Genomic DNA, 23,281 nt, shown 5'->3' on the forward strand with positions numbered 1-23,281 from the left:
CAACTAGCATAAAATGCCTTCCCTGCAAAAGAAAAAAAAATTTAACTCAAGTACATTTTTTTCCATGAATATGAAGGATTAAAAGATATAAAATGAAGTGTAAATCTTTTTGATCTAGGCAACAGATTTTTAAAAATACAAATGATGTTATATTTCCCTTTTAAAAGAATTGCATCCAGGTGAATGAATACATCATAAACAGTCTATACAATTCTTAAATCACTAAAACTAAAAGAAGGATTTGTAACAGAGGACTGAAAAACTGTTAAGTATAACTTTGCAACACGAAGCTATTTTAAGCCCTTAACATTCCTTAATCAAACAAAACTGAAGTATAATTTTCTTAAACCAGAGCTACACTAATTAAATAACAGAGCAGCAGTGAAAATGAACTCTCTACTGAAGCTGTAGTCAAACATTTTTTTCAAAAAGCCCTAAATCAAAAGGGATGATAGTCTATAAACAGACCATTACAGTTACCTTCCCAAGACAGCCTTTGTAAATCTTCTGAATGCACTCTGTCTTTACTATGTTGGGAAAGCATATGTGATTTTTACTCCCATTTCTGAAAAAGGACCGCTAATTTCTGCAGTTGGTATTTCTGACTTTTGTTGTTTTTCCATTTTTCTTTATCTTATCTATAAATAGATCTTTATGGATCTGTTTCTGGACTCTTTATCCATTTTGTACATCTATCTGGCTTTTCCTGCATCAACATCCATTATGTCAATAACTATAACTATAGCTTCTTAACAAGAATTATATTTGGTAGGGAAAGGCTTCCTGACTTCATTGTTTTTTTATTTTAGGAATGCTTCTAAGGCCTTTTGCTTCATCTGCCCATTTTCTGTGTGAGGCCACAAAAGCAGAAACTCTTATTTTGCAATATTCATTCTTGTTTTTACTTTGCTTATTTTATAAAAGTGCTACCATCACTGATGTCTGGGGATCTTTTTCTAGAAACTAGTTTTTAGTAAATGCCCACAAGTGAAACCTGGATCATATGGTAAATGTATGTGTAATGTTAAAAGATACTGTTGTACTCTTTCCAAAGTGATTGTGCAATTTCACACTGCCTAAGCAATGTGTAAAAGCTCAGCTTGCTCCACAATCTCACCAATACTGTTTTATCAGTCTTTACTTTTAGCCATTGGGTGTGTACTAGTAGTCTCACCGTGGTTTTAATTTGAACTTCACTAAAGATATTGAACATATTTTATATGTTTTTGTGAAAAGTCCAAACTTTTGCTTACTTTTAAAAAAAAACTGGGTAATGCACTTTGTTAGGTAAAATTTCCATCTCCTCCTAGTGAGCTAAAATTGTTTATCACAAAAGCGTGTTGAATTTGGTATGTTTTTCATGATTTTTGTCTTTGATTCTGTTAATGTAGTGAATAACGATGCAGTGAATTTTAATATTTAACAAACTTGCTTTAATGTTTTAATAAATTTGCATTCCTGGGATAAACTCCACTCAGTCATGATACATTAACATTTTTTATATATTACTGGATTTTATTCATTGGTATTTGGTGAAGAATTGTTGTATACACATTCATCTGGAATGTTATAGTTTTTCTTCCAATATCTTTGCCTTCCTTTGTCATTATAATGCTGGCCTCACACAAGACCCAAGATCATTAGTTCTTTTGTAAAGACTTCATAGGATTCTTTTTTCCCAGAATGGTGGTATGAAGAATTCTGTGGATCCATCGCCAGTGGAACAATCATAACAAATGAAAATTATAAAAATTAACAACCACTTAAAGTCTTTGGAAGCTGTTGTAAAGGATATATAGCAAATCAAGAAGCACTCAAGAATATAACTAAATCTTGGTAGGAACAGCAAGACTCTGTGCACTTGAGCCACTCTCTTCGTCCACCTCCAACTAGCACAGAGTGACAACAGCTCTACTCTGGGTGAGTGTTGCCAAGAAGACTGGGTTTCCTGTCCCTCCAGATTCATCCAAGGTCTACAGTAGCTTCCTGCGATGGGGAGACCACCAGCACTTCTCACCCCCTCTCCCAACTCTGTGCTGCAGAGCTAAATTCCTAGAGTGTGGGGGGGACTCCATTCCTCTACCTAGCCTCCATTCATACGATGGAGTCCTAACTCAGGAGTGGCATGCCAAGAATAACGGGATACCCATTACCCACACCCCAGCTTGCTCGCAAGGCACGGGTCCATGCCAGAAGAGGCAAGCTGAGAAGATACCATTCTATTGCATTGCATTAATGATGTCATTCTATTGCACTCGTTTTCAAAAATTAGTGGCTACTCTGATTTTTGATCTCTACATGTAATGTGACCTTTTTCCTCTTGGTATTTTTATAATTTTCATTATTAATGTTCAGCATCTTAATTGTGACACATCTTAGAGTGGTTTTAGTTTATTCTACAAGTGGGATTTTGAGCTTCTTAGAGCTGTGGCTTTTTAGTGTTAACCAAATTCAGAAAAATTTCAGCCACTATTTATTTAAATATTGTATCTTCCCCTACCCCCACCACCCCGCCCCCCAGCCACCCCAGTTTTCAGACTGCAGTTACAAGTAGATTAGAATACTACATAATATACTATGGTCAAACGGGCTTTTTTCCCCATTCTTTTTTTTCTCTTGGTGCTCAGTCTGGGCAGCTTCTATTTTCCTGTCTTTGAGTTCACTGATCTTTTCTTCCATATGTCTAATCTGCCGTAAAACTCAATATTGTGCAATAGATACTGTATTTTTTTCCATTCTAGAAGTTACATACAGTTCTTTTCTATAGTTTCCATTTCTTTCAACATTATATTCAGATTTTCCTTGAGATCCTTGAGCATATTTATAATTGTTTTGAAGTCCTTACCTGCTAACTCCATCATCTTGGTCATTTTATTTTAGCTTATTTGGTGGGTCTGTTTGTATTGATTGAGTGTTCTTCTGGTAATGGGTGACATATTCCTGCCTCTTCACATATCTAATAATTTTATTAGATATTGGATATTATTAATTTTATATTTGAATGTTTGGGTTTTATTGTTTTCCATTAATGAATGTTGAATGTTGTTCTGGCAAGCAGTTAATTTACTTGTGGACCAACTTGAACCTTTGAAGACTTGTTTTTATAGTTTTTGGGGTGGGTTTAGGGTAGCTCTTTACATCTAGTTTAGTCCTTCCCCTAAAACATAACCTTTCTAGGGGTCTCTACTAACTGCTTCACGTGTTTAACAAAGTTTCTCAAGCATCTCTCAACTCTGCACAAACTCTGGTAGTTGTTTCGATTATAGCTTTCTGTAATTCTCTCCCTGGTAATTGTTGGTAATTGTTCTTTGCCCAACTGCCTGAAGTCTTGCCCTCTACCTTCTGAGCTTGGTTTTTGGCCAAAGACTCATGGGAGTCCCCAGGCAGATTTCTGGCACTTTCTTCCTCCTTAACTCCCTCTTTTCTGCAAATTTCAGCCACAACTACCTTTCCAATCTTTTCAGTTTAATAAGACTGCTGTGATCTCCTTGGGAATTCCTTCCTTGGTCTTTACTGCCTCTAACATTGAAAATGAGGTGACTGTAGAATACTCCTCATTGATTTTCTTTTTTCAATGTCACAGGCCTAAGCCATCTCTTTTCCAATGTCTGAGAAGTGTTGTGTTTTTTAAAATACATTTTATCCAGTTTTCTAGCTAATTTTGGTACAACATGATGACACAAGTTACTTCAATAGCCAGAAGCAGAAGTCTCAGATCATTTTTATGCACACTGAAATTTGAGAACCTTTGACAGTGTTTTCCAAATTTTCCTTTGAAAAGAATCACCTTAGCTTTTGTTTAAAAACTAGTTTTTAAAAATATCATTCTTGAAGTTTTTGCTTCAGTGGGTTTGAGACAGGAGTGATTCCTAGCATCAGAGTATTTGGAAGATATATTAAAGAATAAAGGTATAAAAACTATCCTATTTTTTCAGGTGGCAGACTGAAATGTTACCTACTCAGCCCTCCTTTCACTTCTCTTTTCACAGGTCTTTCCTTTCATCTTTATTAATAGCCCATTTATATTCCCTATAGCATTAATACATACATATAGTTATATATTTATTTCTTTTAAGTTGTCTTTCTCCCCCATTAGACTATAAGCCTTATGATGACAGACTCTCCGCTGAACGTGCAAACCCTACCAGCACAGACAGGGAGCACTAACAGGTATAGGTCACTCTACTTGGGCCTGGCTCGAAGTGACAGATAACATTTAGGAAATTAGTAAGTAACTGGGTGAATACACTTAAGTTCTGTACCCTATGCATGCATGTGCGCATGCACGTGAGTGCACACACACACACTCACACAGTTAAAGAAGGCCATCTTTTCACATGATATGGAAGGTACCTCTTCAAAGTTTGACATGTTTGACCTAATTTCAATAAAACATACCAAATTCTGCATTCCAAAAAATTCCTGAGAAAATACTAATGAGAATGGTACCATCACCTGATAGGTATTTCCTAATGTATAGTTTTGTAATACATATAATTTTCACATTACTTTTCTAATGTGTAAACTGGAAGCAGTATTTTAAGGCACTATTGACATATGACATAATTGACTCATTTAAGTATGCAGTGGGATGTGTTTTGGCAATTGTATGCAATGATGTAACCACTAAATCAAGATATTAAACAGTTCCCTCACCCTAACAGGTTTTAAAATCCTTAGGAAAGCACCATAAACATTGATAATATTAGCAACAAGAAATTGATGATAAAAAAGGAGCTCGGATGAAATATTTTAATGTATATGGTAAAAATATATTGATTCACCAAAGAGCAAAACAATTCGGGTCCCTTGACTTTTCCCCCTGAAGTAATACTATACTTGCACTCCTCTTCAGGGAGCTGATGCTGTTGGAAGAATTAAGTATGGCTAGTGAAGAAAGATTCACAAATATGACATATAGTATTTATATATTTCCTGGGTTAGATGAGTGTAAGGAAGTACATTTAGCCTGGTTTTCCATCTTGTCCTTTAAACAGAAAATAAAATGAAATGACTCTAGGTAATTGGCTATCTGTTCTGCTGCAAGTACACCAAATAACAGCCTTTTATATGAGAGCTGGGAATGGTTGCTTCAGTCTATGAACATAAAAGGAACCATCCCCTCAGTCTGCTCCTCCACTGCAATTGTGCACAGCTACAGGAAGGAAGGAACAATGCTATGCTATTAGAGCAATCCAGAAGCCGGGCTTCCCAATCCTGCCCTGCTTCCGGGACCTCCCACATAGACAAGCCAGCAGCGGCTTCATGTCCCCTTCTGTGGACATGTTATCTCCAGGGCAGAAACATCACAGGGTTAATAACTAAACAAATAGCAGCCATTTATTCACTTACTCTAACTTATTTTCTTTCTGTCACCCTATGTTTCTTTTACTAATGATAGATCTTATCTTATCTTACTAGATGTTAGTATAAAAACAGAACTACACATGACAGATGAAAGCAGTATTTATATCTATGAAAAGCACTTCAATTACCTGAAATGTGCATCTGAGAGCCTTTATGACTATCTGCCTAATTTTTGTGCTTCCAAGTGCCACCTGTAATTTCCAGTATTTGATTTCTTGGAAGGGATATAATTTTAAGGACAAACATTGTTAAAATTGGAAAGCAATGAGAGAAAGCAATGTCACTATTAAAAGAGTGAACAAATCAGGACTAACTCAGATAAATAACAGAATACAGTCTGCAGGACCACTGTGAAAGGAGTAATTATAGTTAAGACTGGATTATGAGGGAAAGGGTCCCTTAACAGAAAGATATCTGAACTCTGAATTTTGGCTCCCTTATGGCTGAAGTCCCACATAAACAGTCCCTGGAACAGAAGAAGACTGCTTTCCTTACGTGATTACAATGTGGCTGTTCATCCAACCAAGAAGGAAAATTACAGGTAAATTTTTTTTCCCCTTGTTCTTTCAGTGGCAAATGCTTAATAACAGACTGATTTAATTCAATTTTTACTCTGTTAAGTCTCTCAGCTCAGTGATAAACATACAGAAACCTAACCAACTCCCACCTCTCAGGTTTCCCTCCAACCTGGCAACTGACCCTCAATACCACACACTAGGACTTAAAGAAAATGCAAAGCCAAAAGAGGTATCTATAGTTTACTAAGCATGTCATCAAGAAATATGGTAGCAATAAGCAGAAATTAATGTAAGTATGGTATTTTTTAAAAATCATTTAAGTATAGTATTTCATAAGTAAAAAAAAAAAGTTAGTTCTCCCCTTATGCCTGTATCACTAGGAGAACCTAAGATATAAGTGACAATAAAACTCCCAGGCATTCTATAAAAAATATATTTAAAAAAATCAGTTCCCACAGAAAACTTTCTTTCCCTTCTCTTATTAGTTTCGTTATAAGCATGTGACTGGAATTTCAGAGCGCAACTAGTGCTCTTTTAATAAATATGGGCAATAGAGTCTGAAAATTAACATACAGAGAATTTATAAGGAAATTTTGCTAAACAGGGCTTTGTATGTCACTCATGATCAAAGAGTATAACCAAAAGAAGGAAAAATACAGGAAAGAGAAAAACTGTATCAAAGTGGAAGAATAATTAAAACTCATGACTAAATAATAAAGAAAACAGACCGCCCAGCAAGAGCTGGGGAAATATTTTTCTTAGGGTTTCAATTCTGGATCGAAATATAAATAAAATGATTTTTCATGGGGAAAAGTCACTGAGCAGGAGTTTGAGCAGGTGTAGCTCCCCACAGGCCAAGCTAATAACAGGGTGTAACACCGATTGCTCACCCCTCCAGGACACCCTCTCTGTGGAGATACATGTTGAAGCCTGGCACTGATAAAATGACTTTCTGTGTAATATTACAGCCTCTCGTTGGCCACTCATTTGTGTCCTTGGGTAAAATAACTTATTTGGGCTTAATTACCAAAGAAGTATAATTAGTCATTTTGTAGAACAAAGTATTGATGTCACAAGCCAGTTTTCTGAACAAGCCTCTAAAGCAGCACCTGCACCATTCATGTTTACAAATCAGATAATTGCACTTTGAGTCACTTATGTGTACATGTAATTAGCCTCATTTACATATGCAAATAAATTATCTTACATACAGTTTGCCAACTTTGTACTTTCTTTATGCTCTTCTTTCACTACTTTGTAAGTTCAGTTACATAAGATTTCTGAAATATTATTTTAATAAACTACCATATATTCTTTTTCCTCAAGTCACTTTGGAATATTTCCAATACTTCCACCTGATAATAAAATATAAGGACAAAGTTCAAAGAAGATATTAATTCTCTACTGATTCATTATATCAGGAAACTGCTTCACTTGTACTGGATGTTCTAAAACCACTTTAATCAACCTTTTCTACTCTCTCAAAAGGACATTTAACTATAATCCAGAGTTTTCAACTCTCCCCTAATCCCAAGTGACAATACTGAGAAATAACAATATAATTAGAACAGGGATTTGATAGGCATAAAAGACAATGATCGATCTCACTCAATATTTTAATCTCTGGACAGAGATTTATAACTTGTTCCCAGGACCATTAGACAGAATACCTGAATTTCCATTCAAATGCTAAACTGTAAATGATTCTGCATGGAAAAAAAATAATAAATTATTGAAAAAGTTTTGAAGGAAATAATGAAAAAAAATATTATTCAAGACTACATTAAGATTTGCACACCATTACACCTCAAATATGCAAACACAAACAAGAAAGTAAATTTTTAAGAATTATCCACTGACATAAGGCAAAATAGTCTAAGTTCATAATTTGTGTACTATTAGGCAGTTAAGTTTAGATCAGTAAAAGCTTTGCTTTGTCTTAATACGTAATTCAACTAAAAACAAAGCTATCTTAACTTGAGAAATCAAAATAATTCTGCCGTCATAATAAATTGCCTACTTTTAAAGAGTACAACTGGTTATTTTTTAAAATCTTTAAACTTCTATAAAATACTTTAATACACAGTTTCAGATTTTGAAAAAGTTCTTGAAAATACTTTTTTACAACTATGAAATGCTCTATGGTTCAACTAAAGGTGGCAGATTTAACAGATAAATTTATTTCCTCTCACTATAAATCTTCATTAAAACAATAGCAAAAGAATATTTTACAAGTACAAACCACAAGAAAAAAGGAGAGCAGTGGACAAGCAATTTCAACAAAATTTTTCAGTATGGAAAGCAGATAACCTAGTGACAACTGTTTTAGCGATGCAGGGGCAGCTGCATGCTGAAGTACTAGCTGAGGGCTCTGAGGTCACCTGAGCAGATCAGACCAAGAAGAGCTAGTTAATAGTGAAAGTGGAGGCAGAGTTGGAAGAGGAGGAGCAGAAAGCAAGGGATCCTTTGGAAGTCTCTAATCAAAGTGCTGACACTTTCTTACCCCACATGCAAAATATCCACATCCAGGAGCCTGCCTGGGCCCTCCTCTGTCACACACACCCAGGCAAGAGACCGAAGTTTTGTTCCCTAGAGAAACTGAATGGAAGGGACTCAAGATGTGGTGACACCAGGACAGAGGATAATGAGTGTATGGTGCATACTACTACATGATTTGCCAGACAGAGAGCAAACCTGGAAAGAGGCGGCTAGGAGGTCCAGGAAACTTGATTCCACCCAAGGGCACAGCAGAGAGCTATCAGAGAGGTCAGATGACAGACCTCCAGAATGGAGCAGGGGGATGTAGGACTCCAGAAGTACAATTTAAGGACCTTGCCAAATTTCCGAGTACAGATTACAAAATGAAAGAGCAGAGCTCAGCCATACATTTCCAGGTACATCACCTGCTCAGGAGAAGGTGCACCTACATTATTATTGCTCTACAGTATAAGCCTTTTGGTTATATTTGCTTTTAATTAACAACATCAATGTATTTATTTTGAAAAAGATAAAAATGATTGTCTATCTGGAATTATATTAGGTAAAAAAAATTTCATAAATAATATTGCCAATCATTTTAAACATACAAAAAAGGATGAAGTAAATTCATAAAATGTTACAAGTGGTTCTTTATATAGTCTAAAGTGTTTTCTACTATGATCGTCCATTACTTGTAGAATCACTTAAAAACCATAATAAAAAAAAATATATATATATATATAAAGTATGGAAACAATATAATTAATAGTGATTATCATGCCCCTGCAGGAAAACCAATAGAACATTCTGAAAGAAATACAATAATTAAATGCTGAATAACATCATAATGGACACAAAATATGTCATTACAGTGGTTAAATAAAGGTTCTACTAGTCTTTGGTTGGATAAAAGCAACCTTTAAAACTTCTTATGAATTTTATTAGAATGAAAGATTACCTCTTGAATAATAATATTCAATGAAAATTAGAAAAAGCACATTGTTCTAGGGCTGGCAGTTACCTTAGAGGGATACCTTTTAGTACTCCTACATTAGAATTGTCCAAACCAACTCTTGGGACTTGAAAAGACACACTCTGCAGTTCTTTGGGGACAACTTATTCAGTATTCAACAGCATTTCTAATAAGGTATTTTTTTACCCCATAAATGTAAATACCTGGTTCTGTACTTTATGTCATTAGTATTCAATGAAGACAGAAAAAGAAAATCACAGCTCACCATTTTTGTCTAATGAAGCCTCACTGACACTAATTTCCTCTTATTTTCTAGCACCTGGCACTGAGCCTCTATCACATGTTAGTTGAACAAAATATGGATGAATAAGTAAATATTATAATGAAGTCCCTTTTAAGCTTGTTCTTCTGCAAAGAAAATAACCCTAGTTACTTTAGTCTTTTATTGTGAAGATATTTTCTTTTTATATTTAATAGTCTTTGTGGCTTATCTTTAATTTCCTTAGTCTTAAGTTGACAAGGCCAGAACTGGACACAACATTTTACTGAGGATGTGACCAGTAAGGAACATTCTAGAAGAACTGCTTTATGGTGTCAATGTTAGATAAACACTAAGTCATTCCTATACCACATTGTAAACATCCACCTATAAAATCATGTTGAACACTTACCTCAAGAACCAACCACAGCTTATCTCCATTTATTTCGTCCTTCTTAAAGTACATCCCATAAAATTTAACAACATTAGGGTGGTCAGAAAGTGCTTTTAGTATGTTATACTCCACTTCAATCTCTTCATCTATGTCCTAGTTTCAAAAAGTCATAGGAAGAGAACTGTGAGAAAAGCATGAATAATGTCAAAGAAACCTATTATAGACTACCAAATACAGAATTTTGTCAAAGCAATGTCTTAATAGCTTTTCTTGATCTCAGTATTACGTATTGAAATTTCTCATAACATTGTTTATGGGGAGAGATTGCAATTTTCTTGCTAATCAAATACATCTCTGATTGTGTTAATCTCATTGACTTAAAAAGGAATAAATAAAATATTATTTTTGTATGCAATTAGAAAGAAACATGCATGGAGAATTACTCCAGATGATTTTCCTTTCTTTGTAGTATTAACTTTGTTTCAATGGCAAAGCCACTGATCTGAAATAAAAACTCTTAGTTGGTTCATTTTGTTTTTGAAATACAGGATATTTAGAAGCTTTCAAATACTAGTCATATAAGCAATAAATTCCCACCTTTCCAAAAAAGTAAAATAGAGTTAAATTATAGAAGATGGCATATAGTCTTTAGTTAGCTAAAGGTCCATTTACCAGAAACAGAAGAGGTTGCTATCTTTTCAAGAAAAATGCAAGATAGACACTTTAGTCATGTTTCTAGAAAAACACAATACATTAAACAACTCACAGAATAATAGATGAGAGAAAGCTTAAACTGTTTTTACAATAACATTTAGTGTCCACACTATTTGAAGACAGAACCATGCAATCACAGAGCTGTAAAGAGTTATGGACCAGAGCTCTAATTTGAGAGGAACAAACTAAAGCTCAGAGAAGTTAAAGTCACAGAGCTAGTTAGCAAAAGATGCAGGTCTAGATTCAAAGTCTACCACTTATTACCTTCTTTTTTTACAAACAAAGAATAGTTTAAAAAAGTGAAGTACACACTCAAGAAGGGAGTTCAGGCAGGCTTGAGACAAGCAGCCCACTTACTATCTTCTAATTCTGTTCATTTCATCTCTTTCTTGGAAAGAAATTTACTAATTCAAAATTCATAATAGTAGGATCCTTTTAATAAAAAAGCCATTCTGTAAAATGCTTGGGTGCATTTAAATTTATTTGATTAAGATTATAATCTCATGGCTATAAGCATTTTTTATTCAATTCGGGACATGATGAAGAGTAAATAAATAATTCCTAGAAAGGTATATATGTACTATGAAAAGAATGAAAGCAGCCATAGAACAAACTTCATACTACAGTTATGAATTCAGTATGTTTCAATAAAACAATAAAACAAAACATGGTTTATAAGATAGTAGTACACCAACAGGAGTACATTATGAAAGAATAATGGATTCATGAATCTGTAAACCATTCATTCTTCTCCATTAAGAAGCAGGGAAATGGGAGAGAAACCCTATTTGTGGGGCCAGACACTGAGATCTAGGGGAAGGCCTTCCTGTTGCCACCGTGAATCCCAACCTGTAGCTACAAAGACTGGAGGCAGGAGGTACAGTCACTTTGATGCAGCTTATTTGTGTCTCTCTTCTCTGAGTTTAAATGGTCAGAACTTTCCATAGGGGAATATGAAGACCTTCAGTATCAGTTAACCTGAGCTATATAGTATTTCTCATTTTTTTTCCTCCAGTGTATCTAAGTTATTACTTAAGAATAAACCCCCACTCTCCCTCTGCTCAAAATACACGAAGCACTGTGGTTATAATGGGTTTAGTAGAAATAAACTATTGAAAAATAAAGAGCAACCATAAGGTGAACAGAGGTCTAGGACCTTTTGCACTGTTGTATGTTTGTTCATGTAAGAGCTGTGACAAGGTCTAGGACTCCGTGTCCTCACCACACACATGACATCACTTCATCAAACCACAGTCCCATCACGTGCAACCATCAAGTAATTGGAGAAGGTTCTCTCCAGAGACGTTGGGGGATTATGTGACGGCTGAGTCATTCTGGCTCACCGTGTGCCATGGGGGAGCCACTTTTTTCCCAGGAGCTGAAAATGCTTCCAAATGGCCAGCTTTCATCCCCAGAAAAGAATCTTGTCAATCTCCTCATGCTCTTTAAGGCTCTGTAGGATCCCTTATCACAACTGCTATTCCAAAAAAATCAAAGGAAGATTCCACTGGGGCATCACTAACAAATAGGCCAGGAGGACTAAACCTGAAATCCAGTTTGTCACAAGGAACTTTACCCTGATTATACACCATTTCTGCTTTAGAAACATTTAAGCAAACCTGAACATTAACATCCCTTCTCTGAAAGATATTTAATTGTTGAAAAACATTTCTGACTTAGCTTGAGAGAAATTCTACCTGAAACCTAAATAAAGGCAAGAAGAAGAGGTCTGGTCAAAACGACATTTGAGGAATACTTCTAGACCCATGCGACTGTATTTTACAATTTTTGAAATCTAAAATCATATTAAATCAACTTGAGCTGTTGAGAACTATATTTATGTAATTATTTGTACTTTATATTTATTGACTTATTAAGTATTTATTGGCCCCATAATAGATGTTTAGCAGATAAATGAGGAAAAACGAAGTAGGCTTTCTTTTTACATTTTCTTCAGGTTCTTACTGACACTATAACAAATAAATCAAGATAATATGCCTACAGACTTTTTAACTATTCAATGCCGATAAAAACAAAGTTAATTAGTGGGAAAAAAAGTAATGTGACTTACATGAATTGGATCCAGAATTTTGACTGCTGCTTTTTGGCCATTTTTCTTGTTCAACACTTTAAAAACTTTCCCATAAGTTCCTTTGCCAATGGTTTCGGTGATTTCCCATGTATCCGAGGGATCAGGGAACTTATCAAAGATTATTGTTTTTCCAATTAATGGAAGCATCTCAAAAGTCTAAATCACTGGAGACAAAAAGTAGTTTCATCTACATTTGATCAGGGGTATTAAATGGTACAGAAACTCATAGGAAATTACCTAATATTTTCACTAATATGATGGAAGAAGATACACAGCAGTAACCAAATGTACTCAGAGTCACAGGAAATTTTAATTTCCATTATTTTTGCAAACAGACGAATATAAGTTTAATAAGACTTCCTAAGTAGGGCTTTACTTTTATGTTTATTATAGTCCCATATTAATTGCTATTAAAATTCTTTTCAGATTAAAATATGAGGACCATATTTAACTCATTTTGATGTAATGCTTTATATTTAGGTGTTAATATAATGAATCAAAGAATTTTAGAATGCATCTTAGAAATGGTAAAATTCAACTTCTTCATCAAAGCAAATCCCATACATTAAAGTGATTGCGTCTTACAGTCCTGCTCTAGGCAAAACCCAACACTGAGCCCATGCATTGCTTTTGGGATGGAATTTCTTTTAACATAACCTTCTAGGTCCTTTAAAATATGGCCCTTATTAATTTCCTAGTCTTGTATCTCAACATTTCTTCTCTCAGACACTCTGAACCAGCCACCTGGGATCCTTCAGGTCATTTCTTTCTTGCCTGAGGATCTCTATATACACTATTCCCTCCCATTTCTGCCTGTGATTTCTTAGCAATCTTCTAACTCCTTCTTATCTTTCAAAACTCTAGCTTAGACACGACTTCCTCCAAATGGGACCACTCTCAATCCCATTTGGGTTGAATGCCCATCTCCGTACTCCAGTGGCACTCTGTTCTCATTTTCTGGTATGACTATATGCCCAGCACGGGGCACAGTGCTTGAAATAATTAGGAGAATATGGCCAATGAGGTCAGGTGACTTTAAAAAGGAAATTTTGCACAGAACCTGAAACAAGTTCCCAGATTTCTTGATTTCCGAGTAGTGCTTTTAACCTTTTACATCCTTGCTATATTGCATTCAGCCATTTGTATGAAATTACTAAAAAAAGGAAGAGCTCCCAGAACTTCTGGTGGCCATCACATTTTTTCAATTATCTAAGCAAAGCCACACTCTTTTCAATGTTAAAAAGTTGGTATGTTTTTATGTGAATGCATACAGAGAAAAATATTTATTAATAAGTATGTTTTAATATTGCATAATAATATTAGCCCATGAAATTCACTTCTCTATCCACAACTTTCAACCTCATCCATGCCTCCAATCCATGGATTCCTCACTTTCTTTATATCCATCAACTTTCCTCAGCCTCCATTCTTCATTTTCTCCTTCCCCACTCTAAATTCTACTTCTTGAATTATGTTTCGTAATTCATCAACATTCTTGTTCTGCTCTCTCTCCAGGGCCAGTCTCCTGGAGTAAAAAAACCCTAACTCTGGTTAAACCTTACATCTTTACACCTGTGACATAGCTGGAAAAAACCACACAACCAGGTTGACTAGTTTCCCTTCAAACTCACAATTAACAAGTAGACCCTCAACACTGCCCAGCAATCCCACTGCATGTCCCTGGTTTGTATACCTGCTTCTCTCTGGAGTGACTGCTTCACAGTGACCTCTCTCTCCAAATTGTTCTCTCATTGCTTGCCCACCCCCTCCTACAAAACTTCCCAACTGATGCCCTCACTTAATAATTTAAAAAATAAAATCAATGATAAATTCCTTAATCTTCTCATCTTGAAAACTACAAACCAATGTGCATCAAACATGAATCCACTCTCGTTATCTACCTTTGGTAACCACTGTTTGGCCTCAATTAGTCTTCTCCTTTTGTCCTACGGCAGCCTTCAGATCTTAGCACAAACATCACTTTATTGGGAAGGCCATTCCTGACCAACCTTCCCCACATAGTTTATTTCTCCATTAGAATGTAAGCTACAAGAGGGTATATAGACTTTGTTATTTTTACTACTCTGTCCACAATTTCCAGAATAATGTCTAGCACACGGTATGCAATTAGTAAATGCTGGCTAAATGGGCAAATGTTTGTTTACCTTTTAATTCTGACAACAGAGACCTTACTATCTATCTGTTCAATTTCAAATCTAATAATGCCTAACTCTGTGTCTGGCAAGTAATAGATATTAAATATGTAGCTGTTGAATAGATGCATCAGTATGGTTCTTTAAAAACTGTTTTTAAATGAGGGGGAGAAGTAAAGATTAGGTTAGGTGATTAGATGAAAGGAATTTGAAAATCTAAACAAAATAAGGATCATACTCTGATTCATCATACTTACAGGCACACCGTGCAGTAAATGGCTATGAATGCCTGCTAAAAATTACATCCCTATGTAAAAACACACTTATGAATAGTCCTTGGAAGACTTAATCTTTATGAAATATGTGCCTTTGATCCAAAATGCAAAGGAACAAGTAGGAGGTAATCAGTAATAATCATCCACTTTAGTGATTTCAGAATGAATGACAAGATAACTACTTCTTACATCTGTCTACTTGAGTCATGCAAATAAGCACTTATGCCATCCATGTAATGTAAAAGTTAGACCAAAAGACCAAATTAAATCTTGTTAAATGCCTGAAATAGAGGAGTTTTCAACTAGGAGAAACATTCATTATGTAGAATGTTACCTTTCAAGTGGCAATGTTATTGAGCACAATTCTAATTTCTGGTGTATTAACTACTGGCCTTTCAATATACAGGCATGAGAATCCAGTTAATAAATGACTAAACACCAAATACATGACAAGTATTTTAAAGTTGTGAGAATTCCAAAATAGGCAACTCAAGGATAGATAAATAAATATGTAGCTGTAATATATTATGAAAGAGAAATGGAAATAGGTATAAAGTACCATAGAAGCCCAGATGAAGAAACAACTAATCTTAAATGATCATGAAAAGATATATAAAATAGGCAGTATTGGAGCTGGACATTAAACATGAACAGGAGTTTGTCCAAAATACAATTTCCTCTTTAAAAGTTTGCAGTATGACATATAATTAAGGCAGTGCATTACTGTAACACATTATAAAACAATAATCACAGAATGACAAAAGCACAGGCATTCTGGAAGAGAACACACCTAGTTAAATCTCATTTAAAACAAAACAAAACTCCCAATGAGTAAATAAAATGAAATGTAAAATGACTTCCTCAGAATTAAACATTAAAGAACCTCAAGAATTAGAAGAGAAGCAAGTCTTCTGACTCCTAAATTATTTTTTCCACTACATAGTTTTTTATTCTTTAAGAATAAAGTAAAATGTCACAGTTAGTAAACAACTGATTATTTCATGATTGCAGTAAATTGCATTCTACATAGCAATGAATGTTCACATTTTTTCTAGCCCTTTAGCACTCATGGAATAAAAAGTGATTCTGTCACTCATAAAACTAAACACACAATTAAGTTTTTAATTATATGATTAGGTAAGCTAAAAAACTGTTTTCATGCATATTACTGCATTTTGATATATACATTTACCATAATTCTGAAAAGGTACTTATAAAGCTACATTCTAAAAATGAAGAATCATCTCTTTGAATTGATTTTTTATATATTGAATTGTTGGGGTTTTCGTGATAGAAAAAAGACCGTAATACAATGAATCTTACTTCAGGATATTAACATTTATCTCAACAAATTATTCTGATTGCTTTTGCAAACCTGCACTCAATTCTTTTTTACTAAAATAACCAAACTACCTTTATACTCATTCTAAAACATAGCAGGGATTATCTCCCAAACTGTCTCTTCCTTCTGCCTGGATTGCTTTTTCTCCAGGTATCTACACACTTACTCCCTCACTTCCTTTAGGTCTTACATCAGTAGAAAATCCACAAATATGTGGATATTAAACAGCATACAACTAAACAACTGATTCATCATACAAGAAATCACAAGGAAAATTAGAACATATCTGGCAACAAACAAAACTACAGCATAGTAAAATTTATGGGATATAACAAAAGCAGTGCCAAGAGGCAAATTTATAGTTGTAAAGGCTCTATGTTAACAGAGAGTAACTAATTTATTGTGTACACTTAGTAATGTATATAATTGTTTACTCCCTATGCTGTATACCTGAAACCAATATTATATTGTATACCAACTACATTTCAATAAAAATATACTGGGAAAAATAAATAAGTAAAACCCTCTGATACAAATAGATCAAAAAATAAAAAAAAATAAATTAGTCATAGGAATGGAAATATAGAGAATATAACCAATAATGTTGTAAAATCTTGGTATGGTAATGGGAGTAACTCACTTGTGATGAGCATTTAGTAATGTAGATAATTATTGATTCAGTATGTTGTACATTTGAAACCAATATAATATTGTATATCAACTTTATTCCAATAAATAAGTAAATAAATATAAAGATATTTTTAGAAGGAAAAATCTCAAACCCATGACCTAACTTTATATCCTAGAACTAGAATTAGAATAAGATGAACATATTAAACCCAAAGATAACAAAAGGAAAGAAATAATAAAGATTAGAGCAGAGATAAATAGAGAACAGAAAAACAATAAGGAATAATCAACAAAACCAAGAGTTGATTCTTCAGAGAGAGAAACAAAATTGTAAGTCTTTAGGTAGATTGACAAAGAAAATATATATTACACCCTAGAACCTCAAAATACCTGCACAGCTTCCAAAATATTAGAGGAGAAAAATTGATGTTAACAAACTCAGTCAATCAAAAAACTCAGAAAAGGAGAATAAAGGAAGCACAGGAAAAGCAGGAGAAATAGAAAGTATGAGAAAACTCAGTAGAAATAATTAAAAATTTACCAGTAATCACAATTATTGTAAATGGACCAAACTTACTAGAGAAAAGACAGAAAGTAATAGTTATAGGCTGTTTGCAAGAGATTCACAGTCAGTGATAGAATGAAAGTAAAATAGTGGTATATATAAATACTCAACAAAAGAAAGTGAGTATCACTAGATAAACATCAGATAAAATATACTTTAAGGCAAAAATATTTATTAGAGGTAAAAAGGTTCACTATATAATAATCAAAAGATTTAATTTGGCAAGAAAAGATAAATATTTTTCCTAAGCACATATGACTGAGATATAATTAAGAAATCAATTACAAGATTTTTTTAAAAACCCATGCAATAGATATTTGAAAGGCACTACTAAGCAATTCAGGAGCCAAAGAGGAAATATACTCACAATTTTAAAATAGACTTTGACCTAAATAATAATGGGAATACTACTCATGAAAGTTTATGGGATACAGCTAAAGCAGTACATTTAGGAAAACATTAGCCTCAAATTTTGTATTAGAAAGGAAGAGACACTAAAAATGAGACAATTACAGAATAAAACCAAAGAATAGAGAAAAAAGGAAGGTAAGAGTAGAAATTAAAGGAAGACATTATAGAGAAAAAAGATGATAGGGAACTAATACAACAGCTCTTCAAAGAGAATTTTTTATAATAGACAAACATCTGTCAAGACTAATCAAGAAATAAAAAACAAACAAGAGAGAAGGTAGAGATGAGCAATATTAAGGATGAAGAGACTGACAAATTACAGCAGAGATGAAAAAGATAACATAACTTTGTATCAATAAACTTTAAAACTGATATTAAATGGACAATTTCTTAGAAGTAATATTAGCAAAAGAAAATAACAGAAAAATGAAAATTATTTTTCTCACAATGTTTGCATTAATGGGCCTTCATACTCTTACCTCCTAAGGTCCCTAAGGTACCTCCTAAGGTACCAACTGTTACCCTAAGGTAACAATTCTTAAGTCATATAATATCTAAGGAGAGTACACAAAGTAAGAGCAGAAAAACATTCTCTTCAAGTACCTTTTAATATTTTAGATATAATAACCAAATTTTTCAGTGAAAAAGGGCTAGAAATTTAATTTATGGATTACTGCCTCATAAATGAACACAAGCACATTTTCCTTTCTAATATAACACAAATGTCAATCAAATTGTAAACTTTTTGAAAATACATAGAGAATACCATTTCTCAATGAAAATGCATTTTGCCTTTGATATAGAACACACACAGAAAGTAACAGATGGCTTTACTCAAAACCAAGAAATATTTTAATACTGTGATTCTCACTTTTAAAAACATTCATCATTTGTTTACTGTAGAACATTATTGGAAGATCCTTCCCTTTAGGCATCCACTTCTGTCAAGCTGTTCAAACCGCATCATGTAAGGTTTATGTTAGATTCAAAAGGAGTGCCCGCCTGTGATGTGGGAGACATCCTGAAATGTCAAACTGGTCCACTATTGAACTTATCTCTGCACAGAGCAGCCAGAATGATCTCAACACAGAAATCAGATCAAATTATTTTCCTGTTAAATATTCTTCAAAATCCACATTCTTACTATGTCCTGCAGACCCTGAATCAAGCTGGCCCTTTCTGACCTCCCTAAACTCATCCTCCATTCTTTTTTACCACTCACAGTGACTTCAGCCTCAACTGCCTTCTGATAGATCTTAGGACACTGAAAACCCTTTTCTGCTGCAGGACCTCCTGTTATCTTTGCCTGGAGGCTTCTCCCACTCTGCATGGCTGGCTTGAACTTCCTTCATACATACTCACAAACCTTCAGGATCACATAGAGTTACTATACCCACAAATGAACTATTCCTGATTTTAATGTATTATATCAATTACTTTCCTGGTTTGATTATGAAGTAATAAAATTAAGCCTTCCTGATTTAAAGAAGCTTGTGAAAAAGTGAGTTTGTTATATAAAACCACCTTCTGGAGACACCAGGATGAATTACGAAAGAAGTGCTGGTTATCTCTTTTCCCACAGAACTCTAAAACACAGACTCAAAGAAATCTCTGATGCAACGTAACTACAGACCAGATGAGCTAGACACATATCCTTTTCAGCTTACCCCTAACACAGGCAATAAATATGGTTTAAAATAGACTTTGTCTAGTTACATGTACGGTGTTTTAAATGAGCCATAATCAATGTTTTGTTCCCTTTGATCTGCTCAAAAATGTTTTGTAGAGAGGAGAAAAACGGTCTACTTTGTCTTTCTACACATGTATTCTATTTTCTACCACTCATTTTCTTACTTTGTAATTATGGAGATAAAAGTACTTGCTTAAAATAAATACTAGAACCAAAAAAAAGGCTATCATTTCCTAGAAAATTTCTCCATTCTTAAAAAGTGGTATTAATGAGAATTCAAAAATCTTTATCAGAAATTTTAAGCCTTAGTACAAACCTACAAGCTTCAATGTCCACAGCTGTAAACTGGAATAATAATGCATGTCAGAACTAATTCTCAGAGTTGATATTGTGTCCAATGAGTTTTAGGAAGAAATGCTTCATTAATTGTCATACAGGATTACTCTCCTTCTTTTTGAAGGATGGAAGTCAGGTTATAGTTTTGGTCACATAACTCCTGTTCAAATTAGTAAGGTATATTGTCTGAGTCAGAAATCACAAACTGAAAGGTCTGCAGGGGCACAGGAGGTGAAATACATGAGCACAGCAGGTCTGGATGATGTAAAAGCAGCGAGTAGAGGTACTGTGGCAAAGAGGAGCATGTATGCCGCCTCCGAAGTGGGCAACCACATCCTGGCTTCAGCTGCCAGCAGCTTCGAGCCCTGCCTTGCCAGTCCTCTTGTTTTTCAGGGGGAGCTAGGATTCTGGGAATTTATTCAAAAGTTACTAAGTTTAAAACATTTGTAAACAATTATAAATCACTGAACTGACACAAATAAATATCTGAAGGCCAAATTCAGCCTTCATCAGTATCAGCCTATGACATGTACATGATTTTTTGTTGTTGTTCTTTGTTAAGAAATAGCCAATAAACATAGACCTATCCACATGGAGAGGTTTTAGGCATCAAAAAAAAATGAATAACATTTTCTGACTGTTTATCATAGAACAGGTACCAGAGTTTCACATGCATTATGACAGTAACCTTAAATGCTCATAGAAGCCTTCAGAAAGGCATTACGTGTAGTCCTCACTTTCAGAAAAAAAGACTGAGGATCAAAGAGAGTTTTTCAGGTCATAATGCTGGTAAATGGTACAGTCAAGAAACAAACCAAGTCAAAGTCCATGGTAGAAATTTGGTGTTTAATGATAGATGATTTCAGTTCAAAAGAGCACTGCTTCCCAATTTGAAGTTGCTGACTCCCCAGAGTGGTAAGGGGTCTCTGTGAATTAAGTTTGAAAGCCTATTTGCCCCATTCTTCTATTTGCCCTCTAACGGATAGCTGAGTTTGTTTTCTATTAGCAAGAAAAGGGAGCTTGTTAGATACAATCTTTCAAGTTACATGTAATTACAAATTATATGTAATCCAGGCAAAAAAACTAATGCAGGAATCCTTGTTTGTAAAGATCAAACAAACAAACAAAGAGTTGGAAATAGTTTAGAGCACTAACATGGAGAAATTATTAAAATGATAAAACATTTTCCATCAAACTTTATATAATTAACATTTATAGAATCTAAGATATACTTTGACTTTTAAATATTTATTTCTCAAACTATTAGTAGCAACTAATGGGTATTCAAATATTTTGGATTTCAGAGAAAAGTTATTTTTCAAAGAATATTTACACAAAAAATCAGGCTGTAAAGTTATAGTTGTGAAGGAAGCACAGGGTAATGTTATCCCCTTATGTGATGTGACCAAAATCTCTAATGATACACTAAGCTGGTGTAAAAATCAGCAAACTAAATCTTTTACTTTGCACTTTTTGGTTCCCAATAATAAAAAGAGGACTAAGACAAATGAGAGTAATTTTTCACATGCTAGATATCACATCAATATGCTCATAAAGAACAAGTTATCTTTGAAATCTTATACATCTTTAAATTTTCCCATTGGAAAACAATTATCTTTTATAATGTAATAAAAACATCAGTATGTCATAAATAACATGCGCCCTCATCTACTTGTCAAGCCTTGGCCCTTAGGCTGCAGTAAATTCAGAAAACAATAACTTTATCACATACCTTTACCAAGGCTTGAAAATAATGCATAATAATGCTCAGACATCAGGACTTGGAGTAAGTGTCCAGGCTGCAGCTGCGACCCTGGGCCTGTAACACACAACAAAAAAAAGTCACAGTGCGTCAGGGAGAGGCATTCAGAACCTGGAGAAAGAAATTAGAAGTTGAACTTAGAAACACTGAGGTAGTATGACAGGACTATAATGTATTCCTCAGTTTTAGCATTTTTACACAGTTAATAAGGAATACAAAGCACCTCATTTCCTGTACTGGCATAAAACACCTCTCAAGTTAGTTACTGAGTCAGTGTAAATTATAAATGAACTTAAGAGGCTTTAAGAGCACCTACAATCACCAAAAAAACCGTAGAAACAACAAAACCCACAAGAACTCTTTGGGCTTTCAAAACTACATGTATTTTTTAATGTTAGTGTCCATTATAGCGGCTATTTCAAACCTTACGTCCAATTACCATCTTAATAATAACAAACTACTTACAAAATAAAAAAATTGTGTAAGTAACTTATAAAACATAAAAATTAAACATTTTCTTGTACGAAAATTACAGCGAAGTGCATGCAGAAACTACTGGCGAACAGAACAGCGCCGGCGGTGAGCAAATTGAAATGACATGGTTTCTGGAAGGATTTCTCTGTCTCCACAGGGACCACAACGTTCTTGTCTGAACTTTCTCCTTAAAAAGAAAACTTTGCATACGTCTGGAGCTGCGGGGACCCCAGCTCCACCGACCTGCTCCTACAGAAATCACCCCGAAGCGGGTTCCCCTGGGTGGACCTGCAGCGGCGCAGGCCACAGGTCCTCCGGGAGCCCGCCGGGACCCGGGGCGCTGTCCCCGCACGGTTCACGGTCCCCGGCCGGTCTCGGGGCGGCTGGGCGCGGAGGCCTCGTGCTCCCGGAGCCCGGGCACGGCCCGCCGGCAGCCTACCTGGGCCGGAAGCGGGGCGCCCGCTCACTGCCCTCCGGGCGGCCAGCGGGGTGGGACGGAGCCGCCCCCCAGGGGCGGGCCGACGACGGGCGGGAGGAGCCGGCGGCGGCGACCCGGACCAGGGAGTCCCGAGGACCGCGCCTGCTGTCCGCCCCCTCCAGGCAGAGAGGAGCGTCCCTCCCTCAACCCGTGAGCCGCGTTAGCCGCGCTAGCCGCGCCCGGTCCCCGCGGGGCCCTGGGCGGGGTCCCGGGACTCGGGCGCCCTCCCTGGCCTGGCGCCCACTCTGGCGCGCCCTCGGATCCCTGCAGCCATTGCGGGCGGGCCCAGTGTCCTGGAAGAAATTCACCTCCTTGTACTGCGCGGTGTCCCCTCCCCAAGAACTCCCCCAGACCTCGAGGACATCATTTC

At 35.4% G+C, this 23,281-nt stretch overlaps 1 protein-coding gene across 9 annotated transcripts in view; it reads right to left on the reverse strand.

Annotated features, from left to right (window-relative positions):
- Positions 1-23,049, reverse strand: part of MYO3A (myosin IIIA) — a 244,873-nt gene extending 221,824 nt beyond the window's left edge. For 4 of the 9 annotated variants that reach the window (XR_008996367.1, XR_008996366.1, XM_036902582.2 and 1 more), the window contains exons 1-4: positions 22,677-23,049; positions 21,930-22,070; positions 12,775-12,959; positions 10,008-10,142 (exon numbers count right to left, since the gene is read on the reverse strand). Coding sequence is in view for 6 of the 9 variants with exons in the window: in XM_036902582.2 (XP_036758477.2) it covers positions 10,008-10,142; positions 12,775-12,942 (303 nt within the window). In the remaining 3 variants the exon portion in view is untranslated. Of the gene's footprint in view, positions 1-10,007; positions 10,143-12,774; positions 12,960-21,929; positions 22,071-22,676 lie in introns of those variants that run through there. The other 5 variants (XM_036902580.2, XM_036902585.2, XM_036902575.2 and 2 more) reach the window with 3 other exon arrangements.
- Positions 23,050-23,281: the final 232 nt, after the last annotated feature.

The sequence above is a fragment of the Manis pentadactyla genome, chromosome 3 (genome assembly GCF_030020395.1).
Source record: "Manis pentadactyla isolate mManPen7 chromosome 3, mManPen7.hap1, whole genome shotgun sequence".
In the NCBI taxonomy this organism is placed as follows: Eukaryota; Metazoa; Chordata; class Mammalia; order Pholidota; family Manidae; genus Manis; species Manis pentadactyla.